General features: G+C 38.7%; 1 protein-coding gene across 1 annotated transcript in view; it reads right to left on the bottom strand.

Annotated features, from left to right (window-relative positions):
• si:dkey-106n21.1 (solute carrier family 23 member 2) overlaps positions 1 to 11,713 on the bottom strand; it is a 92,902-nt gene that overhangs the window by 38,138 nt on the left and 43,051 nt on the right. The window contains exons 6-7 of the mRNA XM_037978055.1: positions 7,472 to 7,589; positions 5,670 to 5,826 (exon numbers count right to left, since the gene is read on the bottom strand). Coding sequence (XP_037833983.1) covers positions 5,670 to 5,826; positions 7,472 to 7,589 — 275 coding nt within the window. The remainder of the gene's footprint in view (positions 1 to 5,669; positions 5,827 to 7,471; positions 7,590 to 11,713) is intronic.

Genomic DNA, 11,713 nt, shown 5'->3' with positions numbered 1-11,713 from the left:
CGGCTGGCCTGGGAATGCCTTGGGATTCCCCCGGAGGAGCTGGCCCAAGTGGCTGGGGAGAGGGAAGTCTGGGTCTCCCTGCTTAGGCTGCTGCCCCCGCGACCCGACCCCGGATAAGCGGAAGACAATGGATGGATGGATGGATGAATTTGTTGTAGATATACAGCCAATAGGGGTGTAACGATACATATATTCGTACCGCAAGTCAGGTATTGATGTTTTGGATGGGTATAGTGAACTGCCAATGAATAAGTCAGTCACAGCTGATCACCGCTCCCAGAGTGTGTACTCGATTTATTTTACTGCATTTTGCTGTCAGCCGTGACAGAAAAGAAGCAAAGAAAGATATTATCTAAACACTTTACAACAAATAAAGTATGTCTGGTTCAGAAAGTCCAGTCTAGCACCCTGAGACTGTACACTAAGAGAAAGGAGGAAAGCAGAGGACAAGTGAGCATCAGGATGAAACAACCAAGATACTCGAGTACATCAGGAAGAAAGCCCCAATAATGACCTGCTAAGTGAATGTCTCAGGCAGCAGAAACCCAGTGTGGGACTGAAGAAAGAGGAACCCTTATGGAAAGATAAACCGCTGAATGACATGTACTACTGGAAGATTAAGGAGATGTCTGATATGAACAATTTCTACCAGTGGCTAAAAAAGGGCTGAACTGAAGGACAGCACAGAGACACTAATCATGGTAGAACAAGAGCCGGCCCTCTGCACAAGAGCAGTAGAGGCTGGGTAGAGTTTGTCATACCAGACACGACCCAAGATGCAAGCTGTGCAAAGATGCTCCTGAGACAGTCCAGCACATAATAGCAGGATGTAAGATGCAGAAAGACAAAGCATACGCAGAACACCATAACCAAGTGGCTGGAATAGTATACAGGAACATCTGTGTGGATAGACAGAAAGTCCTACAGTCAAAGTGGGAGACTCCACCAAGGGTGGTGGAGAATGGCAGGGCCAAAATACTGAGGGACTACCAGATCCAGACTGACAAGCAGGTGACAGCTAACCAACCGGACATTGTGGTGACTGACAAGCTGCAGACGAAGGCAGTAGTGATTGATGTATTTTTAGTTAATTTACAGTGGACTATGCCGTATTTTCCACACTATAGGGTGCACTGGATTATAAGATGCACTGTCAATGAATGGTCCATTTTCAATCGTTTGTCATATGTAAAGCGACCGGACTATAAGGCGCATCGTTGTGCACCTCCCAATTTTTGTAACTTAGCATGGACCGCGTGCGCTCCATTTAAAATGGATGATTTCGGTCCTCTAGTGGAGCTGGTTCCCCTGTATCAGCATTTATATGATCCCTTTATGAGAGATCACAAGGATAATCAAACGATTCAAAACTCACAGAAGAATAATACACCGACGTAAGTGTCAAGTATAAACGCTTACACCGCTCACTCAGTTCTGTGCGCCATGCGCAGAGCCCTATATATAGCACGACTATAACTGAGCCCTAATACTGCAAGCGGCGCGGCTTTGTAGTTTACCAAAGTCATACTAAAACATTACAACTTCTTATATATATAAGATTTTTTAGAAAATTGAAAGCTTTTAAGTGCGCCTTATAGTCCGGAAAATATAGGAGCTCTCTACTATAACTCTGCCCTGGGTTGTCAAGAATTTGGATGACTAACAAAATTGGCCAAATATCTAGAAAAAAAAGTTTCACGATCAGTTGTAAATGCACGATCAGTGATTAGCTTCTGTAAGTTTCATTCTGACATATTCAGAGGTTCCTCGCCAATTTTGCTTATACAAATGACAAAGAACACATGCACACACAAATGCAGATGCAGACATGCAAAAAAAACATTACTGCCCTTTCACATTTGGGGATATTAAACAGATCAGTAGATTTGACTTTGTTTTCGTTGTAAGTTTCCCTAAATCCCAATTCATAAGGATTTCTTACAAAAGAGGCTTCATGCAGACCAGTGATCAAGAAGTCATTAGTAGTTGAAAACAACAGTTGCATTTTTTTCTGTTCATAAGTGTTATATTGTTGACAGTTAAATCTCTGGAATTGATCTCTGGCTCAAATGTAGATGACCGGCTCCAGGTGTCATAGGGAAATAAACAAAAAGTCATAAAGTTGACACCCTTATTTTAGGAAGGAACCAATAAATGCGTTTTTCCAAACTCCATAAACACAGATTGGTTTGACACACATATGCAGCCAATATTTGTGAAGAAAAAGAATTAGATGCTTGTACTATACTAATATCAGTACTAAAAAACTACAAACCCAGAACCCAGAACATTTTTCTACAGCGGTGTGTGCTCTTTGAAACTAAGAAACACATGGAACATGTGTGAGTCTTTTCTGACTTGTTGCCAACCAAGTCCAATCAACTGTTCTCAGGCGTCTTTTCCTTTTACAGTTATAGGAATCTGTAACTGAATAAATCTATCACCATCAACTCTCTGTGGACACCAAGCTATCAGCATACACTTATACAAGCACCAGAAGCCAAGGCTAGTACATTTATCATGAAGCAACATTTGGGCAGAATACCAAAGCAAAGTTGAGCAACCCTTAACCAAGCTACAGAATAACCTCGGTTTGACTAAGTTTTGGTGTTTGATGTTTTTCGATGAAGCTTTTTCTGCACACAAAGTGTACATGAGAACAGTTTATACGCCATATATAAAACTCAATACACATTATAAGTTTTTAAATACAAAATAAGATGGAAAACAACTTCTGACATATGCTTAGTGGTTATTTTTACTTAATGAAAATGAAGCCAAATTGAAAAGTGTGTCCACCACAGGTAGCAAGTAGCACTTAGGTGTTGCTTAATAAATGCAATTGTTTAACTTAGTGGGTCTCAGGCCCTGTCCACACAAGAACAGCCTTTTGTTGATAAGCAAATTCTTTTAGCCTTGCGTCCGCAGGAAAAATAAGTTTTAGAAACCCATAAACTGTATTTTTCTCACAAAGTGAGAAAATCTCTAATTCTTTTGATTTATTTTCTAAAATTCTCACAGGTACAAACTTTGAATTGAAGGTACATCTACGTTCCCTTTAAAATGAATGTTGTATATTCTAAACACAGGCTGAAACAACTCAACCCTCACTAAACTGCTCCACACTCTGATGCAGTTACATCTTAAGTTACACCAGGTGTACACTTATTAGCAAATACATGTTCATGTAAATAATAAAAAATGTCTAAATTTATAATTCTAAGAGCACTTTCAAAAAAATAGCACCTCTAGTTTTGAGTTAATGTGCTTTTCAAACCACTAATAAAAAACACATTGTTAAGGTTTAACCCTGAATGTGTTTGGCTGACACAGTATGAGAAATAGGTGTTAATTCTCTTTACCCTGAAGCTTCTTTTACCCAGGCCAGATTCTGTTATTGAAACATAAGCTGAATGTTTTTGGAAGGTTGTCGCATTCATTGAATAGTTGTACGATTACCAAAGTGAATGAAGATTTAGTATCTGTTTCACTTTGTCTTGTACATTTGCAGTTAAGACTTTAAGGGTGCATTCATACCAGCCCTGTTTAATCCGTTTTAATCAAACTCTTGTTCGTTTGCGTAGAAAGTCTGATTTGTTTGGGGAGGTGTGAATGCGCAATCGAACTCTGAGCCAGACCAAAAAAGCGAACTTTGGTCCACCTAAAAACCTAAGTCTCGGTTCAGGTAAAGTGAACTCTGCCACCCGCTCCAAAAGCAGGAAACGGACTACAGCACAAAGCCTTCTGGGTAAATACAACCAAAACAAAAGCGTGTTTCAACCACTAGCTGGAGAAATGGCTCGTGGTCAGACAGGGAGTGAAGAGGAGATAAAATGTTTGTTTGGCACATGTACCAGACTAAACAGAAATCCTAAAACCGCTAAAATTTGACGCCACTCCATTTTTGTTTATGTTTCCAGAAGAAGGAAGTTGTGCTCAGTGTCTTCTTCAGAGGTGTTCGTATCATTTCCTTCAGTAGTTCTTGGTGCAGCGTCACCACAGGCGAGGGAGGGGGGCAGGTTGCTCAAAAGGTTTGACTCAATTGACTCAGTGCAGTTTGAATGTGAACCCCACCAGCTGAAAATAGAACAAATGTTGCAATTTTGGTCCCTTATCAAACCGAGTCTACCAGACTATCGGGTGTGAATGCACCCTAAGTAAATGATCAAGAAAGGTGGTACCTCACTGGGCCAGGTTTTGAAAATAACAGGCTATTTTTTAAAACTGCATTCTTGGCAATTGCCCCAACGGTTATGATTTAATCTGCTGGAGTACACTTTTGAAATGAAGATAGGCAAATTTGTAGCAGCCTTTTAAATAACTTATTTGTCATTTGCATGGTTTTAAGACTGGGACATTTAGGGTTGTAGTTTTGGATGTTTTCTGCCTTAAGGAGAGCTCTTGTGCAGGTTTTAAATTACAGCTTTAGTGCTGAATTTATAAAACTAAAGGGCTTGAGATGAGTTTGAAATATGCTGAGACTGGTTTGAGATTCCTATAACAGGTCTGTGAATATTTTGAGAGAGAAATTGTCATACAATTTTTTGAACATATTTAAAATTCAAGCAAAAAGACTGCAAACCCTTTAAATGCTGTTTACAAACTAGTCGCCAACAGCGACTTCAATGTTGCTAATTAATTACTAATTGGTTGTGTTTTAAATACCTTTTGTCTAAGGTGTAAGTGAAAAAATACAACATTAATTTATTGTAAAACTTTAGTTCATGTTAGGAAAGAAATTTCACAAAGTGCCTTCACAATGGATGACACCTTATATCCACCTTGGCCTGTATAATTGGCATGTATAATGTGAAAACTCAACCAAGACATTGATGATCTTTGCAGGGTCTTGGGGATGTCTTCAGTGATGGGCCTGTGGTCTTTATTACACATGATAGAGCGTGATAGGTCCACAATGAGTTTGAGCGTTCACAAAATTTCCATAGAGGTCAGGATGGTTTATTACCTTGGTGACAGCATATTGGTGTTCTGTGTGGAGTGTGGTGACAGAAGTGGCAGCATATCCATGATATGTAGCTCTCATGCAATGGCTTGGCTTTGTTATTGAGAATTTAAAACAGAATTGGCAAGTGCTATAAGCTTAACTGTGTCAAAATTACCTTTGCACTAAAGGACATTTTCTCAATTTACCACAACACACTCACAGTTTAATCAGGTAAGTCTTGGAGAGTGTAATGAGGTTATCATCCAGTGTGAAGGGGGCCTTAGAAAGATCCATCAGTCCACCCATTCATCTATTTTCTTTACCCACTTTTCCATATCTGGGTCACAGGGAGCTGGTGCCTATCTCCAGCAATCACTGTGTAAGAGGCAGGTGACACCCTGGACAGGTCACAAGTCCATCACAGGGACACATAGAGACAAACAACCATTCACACCTTGGGATAATTTAAGAGTTACCAATTAACCTAACATGCATGTTTTTGGTCTGTGGAAGGAAACCGGAGTACCCGGAGTAAACCCACAGGTACAGAGGCAGAACATGTAAACTCCACCCAGAAAGGGCCCCAAGCCAGGAAGCGATCATGCAACCATCTTCAGGCGACAGGTCTAAGCACTGCACCGCTGTGCCATCTTTCTTAGGTAGATATTTATGAAAATTCTGGGGTAGGCCTTCAAGGATTAAACTTTGATTTTTCCACTCTTACCTGGGTAAGGCACATGGAACCATGGCGAGTTTGTCACAGCATCCAAGTTGATGTCAGTTCGGGCAGAGAAGCCATACTGATCAGACTTTGAAGGCAGGACGTCAAATATGGACAGTAAGAAGCAGACCAGCCAGCCACCACACATCCCGAACAAAGCCTAGAATGTATTATCAGGCAAAGAAAATATAGCTTCAATTCTGAAATTCTTTTAAGCTCCTTATGAGCTGGCAAGTTTATGCTCATTAGTGAAGAATAACATACAATACATAGCTGTCATTTTTAATTAGTTTTCCAATTAGTAGTAATTGCAAAACACAATCCAAATAAAACTTATATAATCAGTCACTGCTGTGCAAAACAATTATTTTATAATATGTTCTTTCAAAGAAATATCCTTCATTTCTGTAAATGTTTAAAGATGTTGAAGATTTCATGACTCTGTTTGATTCATTGGTGTTTAAAATATGCTCATATGTTGTACTTCATATGTTGTATGTTTTTACACTTGGACTGATTGTGCATGTGCATGCAATATGAAGAAAGCAACGGGGAGCAATTCTGATTGCAATTTACAGGAATTATGTTGGAGCAAAGACGTTTGCACACGACAGCTTTTATCATATTAGGGCCAATTAAACAAAAATATGAAATATATAATAGGATTCTGTAATTTTCTGTGTAGATTGTGTGTTCTGTTACGTAAATATTTTTCCTCATTATCTGAACTTGTAGTTTCTGGCTTCATTTTCTCCCACCATTCAACAGAACAATTTGTGATTTGTAAAAATCCATTATGAGTAATGTATGTGGATGATTAATTATACAAAACTGTTTCCTTCCTTTAGTAGGCCTACATGGTTGTGTTGTGTTTGCAATTATACTATACATTCCTTACTTTCCACTTTCCACCATGGCCTGCACACTTTAGATATGGGGCTGTACTCTCAATTCAAAAGTCCCAGCAACACACCCTCCTAACACACTAAAAGGATGTTACACTGTCAGTCACAGTGTAAGATGACAATTTTTAAGGCTCAAATACATTACTGAAACTAATTATATTTAAAAATGCACATTTGAACATACATCAGAAAGTTAATACCTGCATGAATCAAGAAAAATAAACATCTGAAAACAATTACCTGAAGTGTTTTTTGGGAAAATAGTCCATTCAATTAGGTAGAGGAGTGGGGCTTAATAATTGTACTGTAGCCAGCCAACTTGGGAGTGCTCTTCCTTTGTGGGTTCTTTGTCTACCTCTAATATATAGATAGTAGAGTTTCACACCTACTTGTCAACTCAGCTCAGCTCCCTTGCCGGTGTTCTGACGATCTGTGCTGCTTCGTCAGATTTTCCTACCGTAGCACGGCTAGATAACTATGTCTAACGGTCAGTGCTACCTGTCAAAAATTGCAGCCGTCATGTTTACAAACCAAAAACTATAGCAGTCCGTGTTAATGTTAAATATCATAATATTTATGATCTTGTAGTCTCTGATGTCTGATGTCTCAAGGAGAGCTCTTTTGGAGGTGTCAAAATACAGCTTACTGCTTTAGTTTATGAAACTAAAGGGTTTGAGATGAGTTTGAAGTGTGTTGAGATGAGTTTGAGACACTTTTTTAAACATATTAAAACATTTTTTTTGCTGGAGATAGGCACCACCTCCACAAGACCCTGAACCGGATCAAGCAGGTAAAGAAAATGGATGTGTAGGTTGTGTTGCAAGGTTTTTAATATTATAACTAAATATTTGCCATGAAAGAAAAAAAAAAATACAAAAAAAAATATTTAGGGCTACTTACAGAGAAGAGCTTGAAGAGTGGATACTGGAAAACCTTCCATTTCTTATTTTTGTATGCCACCATCGGAACATCAACTTTGCTGAGGTATTGGGAGAACAGGAGGATCAGACAGACTGTGCTGAAGGAAAACAAGACAGCAAAGTCAGAAAATAGCATAAAACATAGGCCCAGGTCCTACTTGGCATTGATAGTTACAATCACTGACACACAGGAATATTTTCAACCTGGAACCATTAAAATTGTATTGTGATCAGAGCATTTTTGAGAGATGGTCTGGGCAGCATATGGCTATGTTCTTTGACCAAATTATTAACTGACTGAAACTAACTGAAATTATTAACCACAACTCACCATTCTCATTTTTTGCTTTCAGTTTTGCATAAGTTTTTCAATCTTCAATGCCTTTTGGCAGTGGACACTTAACCCTCCTTTTGTGTTCATATTTTGCTCAGTGCTTTTGAGTTGATGCACAAAAATGAATGCCCCAATATATTGTTATTAATTCAAGGCATAAGGCATTCAGGTCATCAACTAATGCTAGATGATGATAATGATAGATCTTTAATAAAACCTTTTTTTTATGAACAGTACAAATTTTGATCTCCCGTTTGTTTTTATGGCCTATAGGCCTTGCTGATCTGAGCTCATACAACTTGTGTTTGAGTAAAAAAAGCAAACAAACAAAAAAAACAACTATTTCTGCACATATATATTATTTTTGACAAACCAGCCACTAAAGAGCACAAGCCAGTGTATCTCTTGTGCCAGTCCCAAGCCTGTGTAAATGGTGAGTCAGAAAGAACTTCTTTGTGTTTCTGTGGAATTAGAAACAGGAGACTTGGTGTTGTATGAGGAAATCTGGAGTGTCAGAGAAGTATGTTAGACTGGTACTTGACATGTATGATGACATCAGGACAGTGGTGATGTGTACTGTGGGAATGACAAATAGCTTTAATGTGGAGGTGGGAGTGCATCAAGGATCGTCTCTGAGTCCCTTCTTGTTTGCTCTGGTGATGGACAGACTAATAGATGAGGTCAGGCAGGAATACCTGAGGACTATGATGTTTGCAGATGACATTGTGATCTGTGGTGAAGAGGTATGAAAGGAGAAATGAAAGTTAGCTGTAGAAAGACAGATTACATGTGTGTGAATGAGAGGGAGGCAAGCGAAACAGTGAGGCTACAAGGAGCAGAGGTCACAAAGGTGTAAGACATCAAGTACTTAGGGTCAACTGTCCAGGAAAACAGGGAGTGTGGTGAAGAGGTGAAAAAGAGAGTCTAGGCAGGATGGAGAAAAGTTTCAGCAATGATTTGTGACAAATGGGTGCCAGCACAGGTCAAAGGAAAGGTTTACAAGACAGTGGTGAGACCAGCTATGTTGTAGGGTTTGGAGACAGTGGGACGGACAGAAACACAGGAGACAGAACTAGAAGTGGCAGAGCTGAAGATGTTGTGGTTCTCCTTGGGAGGGACAAGGATGGATAGGATTAGGAATGAGATTGAGGTCATCAGAGGTACAGCACAGGTTGAACGGCTAGTAGATAAAGTTAGAGAGGCCAGACTGAGATGGTTTGGACATGTGCAGAGGGACAGTGGGTATATTGGTTATAAGTATAATAGAGATGCAGCTGCCAGGAAAAAGACAAAGAGGAGATAAATGGATGCAGTTAGAGAGGACATGGAGGTAGTTGGAGTGAGGACAGAGGACACAGAAGACAGTTAGATGGAGGAGGATGACTCCCTGTGGCAACACCTGAAAAGGGAACAGCCAAAGGAAAGAGATGTATTATTTTGACAACACCAAATTTACAGATGAAACATGCGCTTTTTATTACAGATTGCTATTTGTTAAAATTAATAAAATATATTTGTTTTAAAATCATTTCAGATTTTTAATAGTGGCTCAGAAAAACTTTTTTTTGGTCAAAACTGATCCGTATATTTTATTAACAAAAAGAGAAGACATACTCCCAAAATTACAGGTGAAGCAATAGATAAAATTTTGTTTTATCAATAAATTTATGTCTAAATAATGCAAAGATATACCCCCATTCCTTGAACAGAATGTAACAGCAATCTCAGCAGGGCTCGCTTCTTTTCACTGATTGTTTCACGTTAGTTGTCTCATGATCTGAATTATATTCTGCATTGTCTTCAACCTCTGACTCGTTCTCCTTGTATCTTTCATGTCAGGTTCCTGGCCTCACGTCTCACCCACAGTGTTATGATCTAAGACATGATTGACATAACAGTTAACAGTTGTTGGTTATTGTGCAGCCACAGAATGAACTGTGAGCAAGGCCTCAAAGTAACTTCATTTGACCAGAAATGCAGTGAAGGTTTTATATATGACTGGAATAATGTTGTCATTGTTTGTGACAATGCCAACAAGAAGAAAGATTCTGTTAGGGTCAGATTCCTGCCATTTTTTGCCATGGAAGTTAAAAAGGGGAGTGGGGTGTGGGTATGTGTATGTGAAAGTATGTGTCCACTCAAATACAAATGCACATGAGGGTAGGAGAGAAACTATATGCATCTGCTAATTTTATATACCTTATGTGTCTCACAGTCATTTCAAACAATCAGTCATTTTTGACCATGAACACCAAGGGTGGGACAAACTATGAGTGTCTCCATTGAGTTCTCAAAGGGGTGACAAGATGGGGGCCACTGATAGTTTTGAGGTGGTACACCAAAACCAAAATCCCTAACAGTATTCCAGGAGTTTTTTAAGCTGCTGTAAAACATTTACATTTTGTTTTACCTTTCAGTAAATATGATTAATTGAGATCAGCATAATCACTACTGAACTCACTAAAGCTTGACCTCTCCTTCCTTAAATTAATATTCATAACATTTCTTCGAATGAAAGAATGCATATTGCCTACATCCATGCCAACGTTTTCAACAAAGATCTTGCAGAATGTGTTGGGAATGACTTATCACACCAAATTTTAGCTCTATATCTATGAAGGTTATAACCATTTTTGTGATTGCTAAAGTGTATTAGGTGTAGTGGCCATCTTGATTCAGGATAATTCCAAAAGATAATCAGCTGTGGATTTACAACCAATGATTATTTTTAGAAAGTTTCATTAAAATCCAATCCGCAGCTCATGAAGCATTCCCCCCCAGAGTCTAAAGTCAGAGTCTAAGGCTGAGATCTGACCCATAAGGCGCAATGCTCCAGCGAAGATCTGGAACCAGCCAGAGGCTTAAATACAGGTGCTGCTCATCAGGAGGAAATCAGCTATAGCTGGGAAGGAAGAGTTAGTAGTCCCGCCAGCAGGGCGGGGACAAAACTCCAGATCCTCACACTGTGAACAGTCATAAAATCTTATGTAAATATAATCAATGGGGTTTTTTTTTTGTTGTTTTTTTTCAGAAAAAAAGAAAGTTTCCATTTGACCAAAACACAGTAGGAAGGTGAAGACAATACCCTCTAACGTTCTATTTTTTCCCACAAGGCTTGGCTCCAGATGAAGGCTTGTAGCACAGCAGGAAAAACGTCTAAATGTCTGTGAATGCGTCTTTTCACACAGCATAAGTGTTCATTAGAAACAGTTTTGGGTCTGTGACAGTAAAAATGTGGTGAAAGTGACAAATTTATCCCTCCCATTGAAAGTTTTTCATCTTGTTTGTGAAGGACTTCGTGATGATCATGACCACACTGGGCTATGTAAATTAAATATTTTTCATGTGATTGAAAAGGTTTCAAAGAATTATTTTCCACATATGAGGAAGTCACAGTAAAATTAATTTCAGCTGAGTCATTGATTTCCGTTAAACCTATGATGATAGCAGCAAAAACAAAACAAACCAAAAGAAAAGATGTAGCATTTAATATAAAACCGTAATTAAAAAATAAAAAAAGAGTTCAAATGACTCAGCCCTCTTAATTTTTTTTCCTCAAAGGAGTACTTCTACCTTTGCTTTATTTCTACCGTAATATAAACTCAGATACAGTGTCAGATAAAAGTTGGAACAGAAAAACCTAATAATTTGGAATAAAGAAGTGTGTCTAACATTAAATTTAAATAGTTTGTAATTATATGCTAAAGAACATTAGACTTGTAGAAATTTGTATACTGATCTGATGCCTAAAATATGGGACTTTTGGCTCCAAACATAGATAAAGACTGGTCAAATAGTATTTGGAAAGTGTGGTTCCCATTTTTAAGCATATGAACATGATTATGTGGAGTTGCTTTGCCGGTTTGACACAATTGCCACTCGCAACAC

Source organism: Kryptolebias marmoratus, linkage group LG11 (genome assembly GCF_001649575.2).
Source record: "Kryptolebias marmoratus isolate JLee-2015 linkage group LG11, ASM164957v2, whole genome shotgun sequence".
Classification (NCBI taxonomy): Eukaryota; Metazoa; Chordata; class Actinopteri; order Cyprinodontiformes; family Rivulidae; genus Kryptolebias; species Kryptolebias marmoratus.
This window is presented reverse-complemented; position numbering and strand designations above follow the sequence as displayed.